This window comes from Callospermophilus lateralis, chromosome 19 (assembly GCF_048772815.1).
Source record: "Callospermophilus lateralis isolate mCalLat2 chromosome 19, mCalLat2.hap1, whole genome shotgun sequence".
In the NCBI taxonomy this organism is placed as follows: Eukaryota; Metazoa; Chordata; class Mammalia; order Rodentia; family Sciuridae; genus Callospermophilus; species Callospermophilus lateralis.
Genome location: NC_135323.1, coordinates 11296898 through 11312982, shown reverse-complemented (window position 1 = coordinate 11312982; position 16085 = coordinate 11296898). Strand labels below are relative to the sequence as shown.

The 16085-nt window shown below is 52.3% G+C and overlaps 1 protein-coding gene across 1 annotated transcript in view; it reads right to left on the bottom strand.

Annotated features, from left to right (window-relative positions):
* The window catches only part of Bmerb1 (bMERB domain containing 1), an 83122-nt gene that overhangs the window by 22086 nt on the left and 44951 nt on the right, over positions 1 to 16085 (bottom strand). The window contains exon 2 of the mRNA XM_076840680.2: positions 12255 to 12378. Within this exon, the coding sequence (XP_076696795.1) occupies positions 12255 to 12378 (124 nt within the window). The remainder of the gene's footprint in view (positions 1 to 12254; positions 12379 to 16085) is intronic.

Genomic DNA, 16085 nt, shown 5'->3' with positions numbered 1-16085 from the left:
AGACGTGGGATAGTGGTGCATGATCACCATCTTTAAGGGGAGGGGAGGGGAGGGTGCAGAGCTCCAAGACCAGAGCCTTGTACATGGCGTGGCTCATCCAACTCCACCTGGGAAACCTCACATCAAGTCAGCGTGTCAGCTTACTCTAAGCCAAGGTACTGAGGCTGGCCTCGAACTTGCGATCCTCCTGCCTCAGCCTCCCAAATTGCTGGGATTATAAGCAGACACTACTATGCCTGGCTATTTGGGCGTGTTCTAGAGGGTTGCTTTCAAAGTGAAATTTAGACCTCGTTATATAAGTGGGCTGTTATTGTCTTAGAGGGAACGACAGCTCCAAGCTTCTTCTATAGGTTGCAGAAAGACCCTAAGAATTCTCATGGCTAATACCCAGGAAGTTACTTATGGGAAGTTTGGCTTTACACTAAGTTCTATCATGCATTACTTCATTTAATCTCCTCTCCAATGCTACAAAATAAGAACTGTTCTACAGATGAGGAATCTGAGGTTTGAGGTTCATACCGTTAATCAGCGGTGAAGCTAGAATTAGATTTCGGCACCATCTGGCTCGGAATCCACCTTTATCCTCATTACATTCGAATCCTAAAATCCTGCCACAGTTTGCTGAAGAAACTCAGAAATCCCATTTTGCTCACTTGATTTCTTTACAAAAAAAAAAAAAACAGAAAAAGGAGCCCATGGGTTGATTCTTGGAGGTCACAACCAGACGGAGCAAATAGAAAAACAATCACTGTTGAACGGTGACAAATTCTGCTTCAAGTTAGACGCCGTCGGCAACCTGTAATTGGCGTTTGCTTGATAAATATAGCACTCGGTTCAGTCACAGGTGGGATTTGATAACCGATGTGACAATGACGGTGACAGGTGGCATTAGAATTCTCGAACACACATTTCACTCGGATTCCCATCACGATCCTAACCCCCTGGAGAGAGAGGTCCAACTAACAGTGAGGAGATTGGATGCGTTCTGTCTGATGCCAGTTTTCCTCCAGAGAAATCGTGGAAGGAAACGGGAAGATGAGTCACCTGTGAGCAGCTGACGGACACCGGGGTTCGACTTTGTCCATGGGGAGGTGAGGGGATGACCCTCTAACTCCTTTTAAAACTGCCGGTGCCTGGACCGCATCTTGGACCAGTCGATGAGACTCTGGGAGGGAGGCCCAGGCCTGGCATTTCCTGAGATCCAGGAGGTGCCCGTGCTAAGAAGCAGAGGGTCTGCCTTCCTGGTGCCAAATGGACAGCCCCAGCGTCCCGGCCCCTGGCTGCTGCTGTGAGGTTCTCGGGGGGTAAGAGCAGCACCCGCTCAGGGAGGCAGAACCCCCGTGAGCTGAGGGGTGAGGGACGCACCTTGGGAATTAGACCTCCCACAGCTGTGGGGGGAGCTGGGCAGGTGAGGGCCTGGGAGCGGGTGGAGGAACAGAGGGGTCACCAACCAGCCGAGCTGAGGGTCAGACACGACCCCCTGGCAAGACGGCTTCAGAGGGGCAGCGGTGGAGGGCGCGGGGCTATTGCTTTGTCTGCCCAACATCCAGAGGAGGTGGGGCTGCTGCTGGTCAGCGGGGCCGTGGGTCATGAAGTCAAGATGGGGGGAAGGAGATAGAGTGAGGTCCAGCCAGAACCTCTGGGGCCGCCAGTCTGATCCTCTCCTCCTCTCGTCACAGCGGCCTTCAGGGAGTAAACGCTGATGCTTCCCTTTCATCTTGGTCTGTTTTCCGCCAAACCCCACAGATTGGGGGATTTATAATTAGCAGAAATACTCTGGCTCCCAGCTCCGCAGGCCGGGAGTTCTGGAATAGCAAGGTCCTGGGGTTGGCGAGGGTCCTCTGGCTGCATCACCACAGGGTGGAAGGGCAGAGAGAGGGCCAAGGACAGTGAGGGACAGGCCCGTCATGCTCATGGTGACAGCATTACTCCACGGGCCGCGACCTAATCCCCTCTTGGAGTCCCCCCTCCTACACTGTTACAGTGGTACAAGAGGTCAGCATGAGTTTTGGGGGGACACTCACACCAGGGCACCTTCTGCCTCCTGAATCTCCTACAGGGTCCTCTTTTGAACACTTTTACCTGGAACCACCCAGGGGAAGAGATTGGGGAACAGACTTCTCAGTGCAGCTAAGTTAGCAAAGGAATATTCTAGCAGCAATGGAAGGAAGAGAAATATACTCGAGCTCATTCAATAAAAAGGTAGTTCAGCAAAGGCTCAAAAAAAAACATGAAGGGATTGAGCCAATTGGGACCCACCAAGTCTGGCCTCCAGGAGGGGAGCAGGGAGAGGCCCCAACCCCAGCCCAGGCTGCCTTGCTGGGCTGAGGTGGGTCTCCAAGAAGGGCAGCGGTCAGGGAGGAGGCCAGGATCAGTGGTTGAACCGTCGTAAGCCTGGGTCCTGGGGCCAGAATGCACAGCTAGAATCTCCACCTGCTCAGTCCTCGCTGGTCGTCTGGGGTAAGTGTAAGCTCCCCCACTTATCCACTGTGGCTCATGATAGTTCCTGCTTCCTCCAGAGGAGAACAGGTGAGCCTATAGGCAGGTGAGCATCACGCCTAGCACAGCTGAGAGGTCAGAGAGGTCAGAGTCACGGGCAATAACAGTGACCCTAAGCACCGGCCATGGCATCTCGACGTCCCCTACCCCATCCCGTCACCATCTGGAGTGTCCCTCCGTCACCTGGGAATCATCTGCTTTCTTCCCTTCCTCTGCACTTCACGAGGGCAGAGCCCCCGCTGTCCCGCCCATCGCTCCAGTCCCAGCCCCTGACACATTGTGATTAAATAATGCAGACGGTCCCTGACTTGGGAGTTGAGGCTCCCCAACCTCACCGTGGTGTGAGAGCAACATGCTGCGGTAGAAACCGGACTTGGAATTTTGAATTAAGATCTCTCCCTGGGCCCAGGATCTCTGGCACGATCCTCTCTCAGGTCCCTGGCAGCTGCTGCAGGGCCACGCCCTGGTCAGGAGGAGAAGCATCCTCCAGCGTACATGTGGCTGAGCTGCCAGGTCCAGGGCGTGAGGCGGCTGAGTGCAGTTTTGACTGAGGAGACTCTGAGGGTTTTTCAGGACGTAGCCCCTGGAGGCTGAGGAACAGCTGTGTGCGCTTGTTGAGTGAATGAATGGAAGAACAAGTGAACACGGGGTTGAATACCCCCAGGTACGGGAACTCCTTGACTTCAAGAGCCCAGCTCTGAGTACCTGGCAAGGCCTCGCACACTGAGAGCGCAAGCCAGTGTCCTCACCGTGGCCTCTGATACTGGTTTCTGTTCCACATAAAAGAAACTCCCTATCTTCCTGCAATTCCTAAGTTTTGGGGTTTGTTTGTTCTGTTCTTGGTACGGGGATTGAACCCAGCGTGCCTCCCGCTGAGCTCATCCCCAGCCCTTTTCCATTTTTTACTGTGAGGCAACGTCTTACTAAGTTGCCCAGGCTGACCTCAAATTGCCATCCTCCTGCCTCAGCCTCCCGGGTCTCTGGGTGTTATGGTTTGGATATGTGGTGTCCCCCAAAGGCTCACGTGTGAGACAGTGCAAGAACGTTCAGGGGTGAAATGATCGGGTTATGAGAGCCTCAACCTAACCAGTGCATAAACCCACTTAACCGGATGAGATATTGGTGCAAGATGCCACAGCCCTGCAAAAGATAGAGCTGGAATTCAAACCCTGATTTAATCTGGAGCCAGGGCGGGTCTCTCAGAAAAGAGATGGCTCCCTGGTCAGAAAGGAGCCCCCATCAAAGACCAGGCCATGTAGGAATGAAAACAGGCATCTCCTCCTTCTGGCAGAACCCCACCAGGAGAGGCTTGATCCAGCTGAACGTGAACCCCTGAGGCGTGAAGGGAACTGAGGTATCCTGGAATTCCGGGAGAAAACCAGGCCCGAGTAACTGATGGCTCAGTGAATAGCAGTCGGCTCTTTCCTAAGGGGGTGGCTGGCTGGGCCGGCTGTGCACACCAGCTGAGCTGCGTATAGCTAGACGCCCTCCTGTTCCTCTCCGAGAGCCCGTCCCAGAACTCTCCAGAGAGGGACATTCTTAACTGAAGAGCGATGTGGCCAGCAGCTCCAGTGGGCCCCCTGACTCCGCTCCAGCCGTCCAGAGGCATAGGCCAGCCCTATGGTCCTCCTCGGTGGCCCCTCCGGTCAGCAATTGGCCAGAGACAAGCAGGGAACAGAAGAACCCTGGACTTCAGAGATTTCAAAAAATGACGAGAAGCCCCAAGCCACAGCAGCGAGGGTGCGCCGTGCCCACGTGGTCTCCGCCACCGGCTTTGGGCTGAGCCCGACATGGATTTCTGTGGTCATTCAAGATGAGGGACTGAATAATGGCCCCACAGATACCCACTTTGCTGGTAATGGGTGTTTCTCCTGGACGCTGCAGCTGGTCCTAGTACAACCACAAGTGGCCTTTTAAGAGGGAGGCAAAGGGAGAGTGGGCACAGAAGAGGGAAGGTAACAGGGCCACCTCACTCTGCTGGCTTCAGAGACGGAGGGAGGAGCCCAGCAGAGCATGGAATGAATGGGAGCTTCTAGCTCCAACCTCACGTGGCAGAAGGAAATCAAACCCCAGGGGACCTCTGTTTTGTTTTTTTTTTTTTTTTGGTACCAGGGACTGAACCCAGGGGCACCGAACCCCTGAGCCACATCATCCCCAGTCCTTTTATTTTTTATTTTGAGACAGCGTCTCACTAAGTTGCATTGAGTCTCCCTAAGTTGCTGAGGCTGACTCTGAACTTGCGATCCTCCTGCCTCAGCCTCCTGAGTTGCAGGAAATTCCCTTTAATCAATTGCTAACCAGATAAAGCATCCAGATGAGAATTTCTGCGGATGAACAGGGCTCTTCAGGACTCTCCAGAGAAACATGACCAATAGGATTTGGCTCAGGAGATGATGGAAGCTGACAATCCCTAGGTCTGCTGTCAACAAGCTGGAGACCCCCGAGAGCCAATGGTGTATGTCCCCGTCCTAAGGCCAGCAGCTCAGGACCCAAGGAGAACCCATGTTCCAGTTTGAGTCTGAAGGCTGGAGACTACCAACGGCCCCCGCTCAGGCACGAGGAATTCCCTCTCGCTCAGTCCTGATAGTCTACTCAGGCCTTCTACGGATGAGAAGAGGCTCACCCCCCATAGGAGGTCCATTTACTTCATTCAATCTACCACGAAAACATCACCCTCACCCCAGAAACACCCTCTCACACACCCAGAGCCATGTTGGACCACATGTCTAGGCCGCCTGTGGTCCAGGCAAGTTGACTCACAGAGGGTCATAGATGACACGCTCCTTCCCAATGTACCAGACCCCGCAGGTGCAGAGAGACCTGAGCTTCATCCAGAGGTAACAGAGTGAGATGCACGCATGATAAGACAGAGCCTGCAAGGAGACGTATTTCCTTTCTAAAATTTGTTCTGGACTGCAAGTCGCAAGAGCTTGTCAATCCACCCAGTCCCCAGCAGCGTCCCCACCTCCCTGGACATACAGAAACCCAGCAGGAGGCTCCTTCCCCTCGGAGGTCTAGCCTGGCCCCTTCCATTCTCTAGCCTCTCCATCCCTTATGCCTTCCCGTTCCTTCCAAGCCCCCTTCCCTCCCAACTTCTCAAATTCTTGCACATTTTGTCCAAGACAAGTTGCTTTTCAGATGTTCTGCAGTTCAGGGCGTCTCCTCCCACCTGATGGCTACAGTGGCTCTGGCAAGGGTGACCTGTTCTTAGAGATGCTATTTAAAACCCAGAGTGTATCCGGAGAGACACAGAACTCCCGAGTGGGGCTGAGACGCGTCCAGTTACATAAACGCACACGCTTTGTCTCGCCCTTGGCTTGAAGCTCTGCCGAAGAGGCTTCAGAAATGCCAGTTCACACCAGGGACAGAAAAATGCAGGGTTTCAAGGGGAATAAACCGTGACAATACCATCCAGGCGCCACGGTGGAGCTGGATTTGGTGATGGACAGGCACACCCAGAAACCCCCAGCGGAAGGGACCGTCAGGACCACCACCCCGAGCCCAGCTTCTTTCTCTCTCTCTCTTTCTTTACAGATGAAAGAAGCGGAGGCACAGAGAGGTCAAATCACTTGTCTGGGGTTGCACAGGCTCCATTAAATGGCAGACAATGCTATAAGCCAGGCCTCCACCATCAAGCTATGGGGTCTTGCAACTGGTATTGAAACTGGTTCAGATGTGTGTGTGTGATAATCTGCCTACTAGGTTGTCAAGGGGATTAAATGAATTAACACATGAATACACTGAGAATCCTACCCTGCAGAGCAAGTTATTGAAGTCTGTCATCTAGAACTCATGCACTCCTTGAATCTCTGCCAGGTTCCAAGGGCTGACCTCCTCATCACACCGGGTACTTCTTAATTAAATGAAGGTACAGGAGTTCAAGGCTGGGCACCCTGGAAATATTGGAACTCCGGGGCTGTGCTCCTGAAATATGCCCTTGGCACGCCCAGCTCCCTGCCGCTGCGTGCTGATTAGAAGCCACTGCCCGCCTAGCAAGCAAAGAGACGGGCACACGTCCCTTTTATGAAAATCCAGCAAGCGGGTGTGAAGTGGAGATAACCGGCCCCGCCGCACTCTGAGGCTAAAGATACTTAATTATCTGAAACCCAGATAAACAGCAGGAGCAGGACGGTAGGTGGAGGCAGAGGAGCTGAGCCCGGCAACCAGAGGCTGCAGGAGACATTCAGAGCTAATGGTGTGAGCCCGGGCCTCGGTGAAGGGCAGGAAGAGGAGGGCGAGGGGGTTGGCAGCCCCAGGAGCCTCACCTGCAGAAGAACAGGAGGAGGAGGGACCTGGAGAGGCCAGGAGGGAGAAGCAGCCAGGGGCACTGTCTCCCAGACAGCTCAGGGGACCGAGGCGTTTATTGACTTGGTCTAGTGAAGTTCATAAGATTGCTAAGCCTCAGGAGAGGTGCTGCGCCCCTCCCGACTCAGGCAATGGCAAGGCCCTACTGAGGTGGATGGCGCAAGGCGTCCATCCTCTGGAGGAGCGCAGTATGTTTCTGGGAATGGGCTGGTTTGTTTCTGTATTCCTTTAATAAGTATAGTTGCGATTTCTCATATGACCATTAAGTATAAAGGAAAAAACATGACTTTCCCAATTAATGCAACTACTTCTAAAGAATGGATCTGTTTGCTCTAAATGCAATGATTCAGCTGTGGAGTGTAAATTGTTAATGTCTAATGAAAAACTCCCTGTATTCCTGTCAAGGAAGTTTTGGAGAAATGAAATTAAAATCTAGAGAAGAAGAATTAATGTTAAGAAGACAGATCAGTGCTTAGTACTGGGCAACTTGTTCTTGTTCCTGTGCACAATGGTTTGTGCTCTTACTCTTGTTTGATTAAAATTAATAACAAGTCAACCACTTGCCATAACCATGGCACCGGTTCTAGTCAGTAAGTCAAGAAAGAATAGTCAAGGTAGAGGCCAATAGTTTGGGACATTTGTAACTATTATTAAAAGTTAACTAAGCAGAAACAGCTCAAAGCAAAACGCGAACTCAAAGGAAAAATGCTTGCTTATGCATAAGCCAAGATACATTCTTCTATTCTGATTGTAGCTACGCAATATTTTGTTTCTTTGAATAATGATTCCTGTTTTGTAACCACAAAGTACTGTGAGCCTGCCAAAATGAAAAGTATATATGATCGACTTCACAAGTAAAGATTGGGATCAGCACCTGCACTTTGGTGTCTGTGTTGTTTCTCCACCCCCCTTTCGCCGACTCCTCAGCATCCGTTCGTCTCCTGAGACCCCCTGTTGGAGCTGGTCTCCGACAGAGAGGGATCTCAAAATGCCATTTTGCAAGTTGGAAACCCGAGGACAAGCTAGGGAAGGCAGTGAGAGGGGACGCGGTGGACATTCAGGGCAGAGAACACGCACCCGCTGGGGGGCCCTCATAGCAGCCTGTCAGTTGAAGCAGGGTCTATGAACTTGTCCTTGAGGGCCTGACACAGGGCCAGCAGGCAGCTTTCCCTCAGCACTTGACGGACGTGGTGACAATAGGCACAAAGGGCTCAGAGTGAGCCTGGGTCCATGATAAGGGCTCACTCAGTGCCACCACTGTGGTCCTTGGGAACCCTTCCAGGAATGGGGCTCTGCAGACGGTTCCCAGCAGGTCACGTTACAGACCATGACTAAGATGGCGCTCGTCATTCTGGGCTCCAAAATCGATCCTTATGTCCAAGGAGCCAAAGTGGGACCCAGTCCACTTCCAAGGCCCTCAACTCGAGATGATGAAGCAGGACAAGCCCTGCCCTGGGACGCTGGGCGTGCGTCCAGGGTCCACCTGCGCCTTCTAGAAGCTGGGCAGAGAGCACGGGGTCCCCGCCCTGGGAATAAAGGCAACAGCACGGCTTAGGGTTGAGGGCTCAGCCTCCAAAACAAACATCTTGGGTTCAGCTGCTGATTCCGCCTCATTTCAGCTTCTGACCTCGAGCAAGCCACTTTGAGTCCCTCACCACGGCAGAGACAGACCCCATCAGGATTCCTGTGAGAACTCCGGAACTGCTGAAGCAAATCAGCCAACGCATGTAGTGCCCACGGCCATCTGTGTGGCCCAGCAGGGGCCCCAGTGAACAGCAGCTCCTGGGCTCTGCCCTGAGCCCAAGGTCAAGTCCAAGGTCGTGAGGAGTCAGATGACTCCTGAGCTCAGATGGCTCCCTGGGAATGGCTAGATCCCCCTCTCCTGGTTCCTCAACGTCCTGGCAAGAGGGGAGGGAGAACTGGCAGAGGCTGCGGATCCAAAGGAAAGGGCAGGACAGTGACCAAGCAGAAAGAGAGCCACCAGGCCCCAGGCCCGGCTGCGTGCAGTGCGGAGCCTGCCTGGACATGCACCACCCAGACCTTGGGGCAGGGAAGGAAGGCAGCAGCCGCCACCCGACCCGACCCGTTCCTAGAAGGCCCAGAACCCGGCAGGGGCCTTGGAAGCAGAGGACATTCTCCGCCGTGGAACGTGGGCGCGCTCCCAGGCTCCGCGGGAGTTGACGGGTATTAACACGATCACGTGATCCCTCCAGAGCAGGTGTGACCACACGGATCCCACTGTGGTTGTTATGACCACCACCGGGCGTCTCCGCCAAGTGCTGTCACATGCCTGCCATTTGAGCTACCTGCTCCCAGCCCGAGAATGCTGAACGGGGTCTGAGATGGCGCTCCTCTATCTCCCTCTCACTCTGTGCCAAGGGGGGCCCCCGTGCAAGTCTGTGTGCATGCAGTGGGTGACTGGGGACAGTGACGAGTGTGAAAGGGTCACGGCCACCTGACAGATATCAGATGCTGGCCTGGTAGGTGTCAGGCACTGCTCAAGATGCTGGGAAGACCCAATAGCGAGGGGCACGTCCCTCGTGGAGTTTCCACGGTCCCTCCCTCCCTCCCTGCCCGTCTCCCTGCCTGCCTGCCTTCTTTTCTTCCTGCCTTCTTCAATTTCTTCCCTTTCTTTCCACTCCCTTCCCTTCTTCCCGCCTCGATTCACTCATTACTAAACACCCTGGGACCAGAGTGCATTCCAGCTCGGCTGCCCATCACCTGGGGCTCCCCTTTCTTCCTCTCCAAGATGGACTTAAGAACAGGACTCACCTGCAGGGCGAGCCCTGCACCTACGGAAGGACCCGTCCTGAGCCATAGCTGCAAGGCTCAATTCCAGCATGAACTTGGCTCCCAGCCTGTTGGCTGGGAAGGCTGAGGGAGATGGATGAGGAGTTTGTCCAGCTCTGAGTGTGCTGCGTCCTCTATCTTGGCCAACTTAGAGTCCTTGGCGCACCTCTGAGATGAATGAGGTGGGTGCGTGTCCAGGCAGGCTAGGCACTGCACGTGGCCGGGCCTGGGGGGAGCATCATTATCATTTGCACCTGCCAGTAGGACCCTAGCAAGACCTCTGGGGGGCACTGGAAACTGGCCCTTCCCCTGCACAATGTCACTGGATCCTGCTGTGTCCTGGGAGCCTTTAGATGACTTGATTTATTCTAGTGTTTACTATTGACATGTGTCCCTCCGTGGTGGGTTCATGGGCTTCATGGGGAAATTCCGTGAGAGCAAAGGTCAGGAGCCTGGTACCGTCCCCGGCCCAGAGCTAGCGCTTAATAAATGTTAGCTATGACTGTCCTGAAGCACCACTCTATGCCAAGCTCCTGCCACGAGCCAGGAAGGACTTCCGTGTGTGTGCACGTAAACACTCACAGCAAAGGTCAGTCAAGGCAACGTGGCCGCCTTGTCCCCACAGCTGGAAAGCAACCGTGAGCTCCTTCTGCACCCCTCCAGGGGCCCTCAGTCCCGCAGAGCTGTATTCATGTTCTCCATCTTCCCTTCTAAACACGGGGAGGAAGGAAGAGCTTCCGCATGCTCCCATGTTGGGTTTAGCTTATTTCCAGTCAAAAGAGATGATGTCTCGTATTCATAAAGCGGGAATGTTCTAGAACCTTCCTCGGAGGGCTCCCGCAAGAAGGGATCACATGCATTCGGCACAGGCTGAATGAACCGCAGCTACAAATGTTGCAGTCCCTTTTAGGGGGCGGGAGAGAGGGTCAAACACTGTCACACTGAGAATACAGGTTCTGAAGGCAGGAAGAGCTGGGCGCTGAGGCCCGACGCCCCTGATCGCCTCCTGGGAGGCCTGGAGCCGGTGGTTGACCTTCTTTGGGCCTCAGTCTCCCCATCTGCAAAGCGGGTTAATCACACACCCAGCCTTACCGCCTGTGAGACATGGGTGCATGGGCGAGATGTGATGCTCCTGCCGCTTCCAGCGAGGTTGGGTCGGCAGCTGGCAGGTGGATGGGAGAATTTTCCAGCAAGGTTACCTCTTTATTGTTTTGTTTATTTATTTACTATGGAAGCACAAATCCAGTTCGACTTATTGACTTTTCATTGGTTAAAATTCTTGGGGGGCTACAGCTTCGCCCTGACTCTGTGTCCAGCGGCCTTAGCAGGAAGGTGGCTTTGGAATTTGGCACAGACTGACCTGCCGTTTCCTGGACCACGGGGTCTTGTTCCGTGTTCCGAGGCTCTTTGCTTCCTATGCACACCTCGTGTCTTGCCTGTGGAGAGCTCAGGCCATCTCAGGCACAAGGGCCTTCAGTGGTTTTGTTTGTTTGTTTGTTTTTGTTTTGGGTACCAGGGATTGAACTCAGGGGCACTCGACCACTGAGCCACATCCCCAGCCCTAGTTTGTATTTTAGGGACAGGGTCTCACCAAGTTGCTTAGCGTCTTGCCTTTGCTGAGGCTGGCTTTGAACTCGCAATCCTCCTGCCTCAGCCTCCAGAGCTGCTGGGATGAGAGGCGCCTGATCACCTTCAGTTTTGAGAAGACCTGTGCATCCCCTTTGGTGCCAGAGACCCTGCCCATAGCCAGCCAACGTGTCATTGGCTGCAGTCTTCCAGACTTTGATTAAAAATTCTAATTAATTATATATGACAGCAGAATGCATTTCAATCCCTAGTACACAAACAGAGCTCAATTTTTCATGTCTCTCTTTTCAACCACACAGTAGGCTCACACCATCCGTGTCTTCATACATGTACTTAGGGTCATGACGTCCATCTCGTTCCACCGTCTTTCCTACCCCCATGCCCCCTCCCTTCCCCTCCGTCCCCTCTGCCCTATCTAAAGTCAGTCTACTCCTCCCGTGTCCCCCCATCCTCATTGTGAATCAGCATCCTTATATCAGAGAAGACTTCAGACTTTGGCCCTTAGAAGTCTGTCCCCAGTCACCTCCTCAGGCTCCAAGATGGCAGGAGGAGCCCAGATTCCCTCTTAACCCTCTGTTGTTTGTTTGCCTTTTAAACTCTATCCGCCAGAGCCCAATTTTCTCTTGGAAGACCCTCTATAACTCCTGAGTTGCCAGGGACCTCACAAGAGGGATATTATTTTCTCCCCTTTTACAAATGAGGGCACTGAAGCTCAGAGAGGCCAAGCAACCTGCCTAAGCTCACCCAGCAATTTTTGATCTCGGGCCTATCTGAGCTCAGATGGTGTGATCTGTACAGCCCCAGCTCAGGGTACAACCTGTGGGCCCCTACCCCCTTCCCCAATAGGGAACATAGAAAGAACTTGGACCTGAACTCAACCCCAGGGTCTTGTTTGAATGGGGATAGCACCCACTTCTCTAAGAGATACTGAGAACCAAATGAGATCTTTTTTTTTTTTTTTTTAATGGATGCCATGCCTTCGTCCAAGTGCCCCGCAGGCAGTAGGCCACCCACAGCCACCAGGGCCCCGGGTTCCTCCTCCACACCCCTCCTTCCCTCCCCTGGGCACTCACATGAACCTGAGCTCAGACTCCCGGCGGACGAGCACTTCCCGGAGACGCTGGATCTTCGCCATCTCCAGCTCGATCTCCTCGGGCATCATGGTCGTCTCTGCCATGGAGATGATATCCAGCTGGGCTGTGCAGGACGGAAACACAGGCATCAGGCCCGAGGCCGTGGGCTTCCAAGAACTCCCAGGGACAGACCCTGCTGCAGCCCCCAGACCATCATGCACGGCTGGGTCACACAGACCTGGGCCACCTGCAGACCTCGGCCACCTGCAGACCTCGGCCACCTGCAGACCTCAGCCACCTGCAGACCTCAACCAGGGCTGCAAACACTCACGAGTGGACTCTTCGGGAACAGGGAACCATGTTTTCCATGATGCTAGGGTTTGGATGTGCTTTGTTCCCATCAAAACTCATGCTGGGGCTTGGTCCCCAGGGTAAGGCTGTTGAGCTTTTAAGAGGCGATTTGGTCTTTGTGAAGGAGGGACTAACGGCTGGGTTCTTGATTAATGGGCATGGATTAGTGGCCTAGAGGGCGGCTCATTAGAAATCAAGTTCCATTTCCTGGGCTTGCCCCTCTCTTCTGCACGCACCTGCTTGCCCTTCTGCTTATTTCCCCCTTGCCCTGACACAGCACAAGGCACTCCCACCAGGTGTGGCCACCCAGCCTTGAACTTTCTGGCCTTCATATCCATGATTTAAAATGAACCTCTTTTCTTTATAAACTACCCACTCCCTGGCATTCTGTCACAGCAACAGAAAATGGACCAAGACTCAGGGGAACGTTTGTTAGGATGCCAGCAGAGGCTCACAAAGTCCTGCTTAAGGTGTGGTCAGTCCCTGCCTGGCCCCAACCTCTGAGGTGCAGGCACACTTGACTATGGCCACTTTGCCCTGCCCCAGCCTCAAAGACCGAGGACAACTTAAAGAAGAAGAAAATTTCATACTAATAATCTTATGGTAATACCAAGTAACGTAAGTAGTAAGTAACATAAAGTAATAACATGTTTGTTGTAGAAAATTCAGGTAATACAGGCAGACAAGAAAGAACACAAAGAAGTCATCTATAACCCCACTGCCCAGAGAGAACCACTGCTGACGTTTTGATGGACACTCTTCCAATCTCTTATAGTCAGAGTTCCGTATGTTTCCGTATAGAAGAACTATATGTAAGAAACTGTATCACCATGTATAACCATACACATTACTACATTTATGGAAAGACACCACACCCTACTATAACAAAACACTAGAGGCCCGATGGCTTAAATGATAGCAGTTTACTTTGGCACAGTTCTGGAAGAGGACACTCTTCCTGCCTTGTGTCCCCCCGGCCTCTTCTTGGTATGTGCATGGGGTGGGGGTGAGGGATGGAGAGCAAGTTCTCTGATGTCTCTTCTTCTTCTTTCTTTTCTCTCTCTTTTTAAAATTTTGTTGTTGTTGTTGTTGATGGATCTTTATTTTATTTATTTATCTGTGGTGCTGAGACTTGAACCCAGAGCCGCACACAGGCTAGGCAAGCACTCTACCACTGAGCCCCAGCCCCAGCTACCTCAGGTCTCTTCTTATAAAGACACCAGAACTATCTGATCAGGGCTGCATCCTCTTGACCTCATTTAACCTTAATTACTTCCTTCAAGGACCCATCTCCAAAGACAGCACATTAAGGGTTAGGGTTTCAATACATGAAATTTTCAACCCATGACTGTATGCATATGTGGGTGTATGTTTGCACATGTGTGCATGTACGTATCACCACATATGCTACCATTAAAATCTTGTCCTGTGTCCTCCAGTATGTTTGTCTAACCTTTATCTATAGACATAGTTATACAGTCATCTACATGAGTTATACACGTAGCGTGGCCATACCGGGCAACACAGACGGAAGATTTGTAACCTGAAGATGAGAAATCTGAAATATTCCAAAGTTCAAAACATTGTGAGTGCCAACAAGATGCCACATCCATACCTGACCTCCTGTCAAAATGCAGGCACACTATAAACACTGCATAAAACTCAAGAGGCTGAGACAGGAGGATTGCAAGTTCAAGACCAGCCTCAGCAACTTAAGGAGGCCCTGAGCAATGTAGGGAGACCCTGATTAACCCTGTTAAAAAAATAAAAAGGGGGGCTGGGGTTGTGGTTCAGCAGTAGCACACTTGCCTGGCATGTGTGAGGCACTCGGTTCGATTCTCAGCACCGCATATAATAAATAAAAATAAAGGTCTATCAATAGCTAAAAAAATTAAAATATATATATATATATACAAAAATAATATACATATTGCATAAACAGCACTATATATATGCATATTGCATTTACATACATTTTGCATAAAATTACCTTTAGACTATATGTATAAAATATAGATGGACCATAAATAAATTTTGTTTAGACTTGAGAGTCCTCTTCCTCCAAGATCTCTTATTATGTATGTGCGAATGTTCCAAAATCTGAAATCGGAAACACTTCTGGTCCCCAGCATTTGGGAAAAGTGATACTCAACCTGCATATATAGTTTTATATAGGCAACATGTATAATTATATATATGTACACGCCTATTTTTTAAATACTGAAAAAAATGTATACTAAAATGTTAGTGACTGAAAATGTTAACATATGCATGTGTCTATCTCCACATATCTGCCATCCCACGTCTTAGTTTGGTCGTACGGAGTCTTGCTGGTTTCTTGCCCTCTTCTCACTAGCACACACTACAAGCGCTCTCTCTCTCATCCTGTCCTCGGATGCTCTTGCTCAGCGGCCGTGGGCAAGGCTGGATGGCTTTCTGCATGGGGCTCCATCACGAATCACAGGACCAGTCTGCAGGCCTTTGGGTGGTTCCCCCTCCCTCCCTGTGTGCATTCCCAAAGCGAAATTCTTGCTCACATTCAGATTCCTTCAGGCTGCATTCCCGGAGTGGATGGCTGCGTTTTTGAGGATGTAACAGGCTCAGGGCTTTCACAGGGGGAGGGTTGCACTAGGAGAAGGAGATGTTCTTGCTTTACTGAGACCAGCACCACACACACCCCTCATCTCTAACTCTCCGGCACCCCCCTGAGGCTCAGCGCCCCACCCCACCCTCAGTTCTGCTGCCTGGGGCTGGTCTTTGTCCCCAGGTCCAAGCCCTTATCTGGAAAGCTGCCCTGGTTCTACCTGTGTGTCCCCCTCCAGCCACCCGAAGCCCTGGCCTGGCACCCCTGCCTGGGGACGGGGACACTGTGACTGGCAGACTTCCCTGAAGACAGCTCCTGCCTTCTTTGACCTCAGGAATAGTGACAATTCCCAGGAGCCCCTGTGACGGGCTTTGTCCGTCTGTTGGGCTCTCCTGGCCCTGAGTTCTCCAGCAAATGGAATTTGGAAAGTTTCATACCCTTCCATCACCTAGGCCCTGAGGGAACTGTCCATGGCCAAAATCTGTTCCCCCTCCAGCAATCAAACCCCGATGGAGGAAGGCAATTCTCTGTAGTGGAGTCTCACATTGAAGGAGTGGCCTGGGAGCCCAGCGTGGTGGAGCACACCTGTAATCCCAATGTCCTGGGGCAGCCGTGGGGCATTTTGGATTCTGATGGCCTGAGCAGGAGTCCCAGCTCTGCCCCCGACCCCCAAGTAGCTGTTTGACCCTGGGGGAGGGGATCTTTAACTCTTGGTGGTTCAAGAACAGAGAGCCCACCACCCACGCAGCTGCGCCTGGGGCTCCGCATCTGGTTATGAGGACCACTGCGCATGCTCTGACCCGCCTTCTCTTTTCTTCCTCTGCACGGGTCAGCAGCATCAGACGCTCTGGCTTTTACAAAGGAAGCAAAGAGGCAGAGCTGACAAGGGAGTGGCT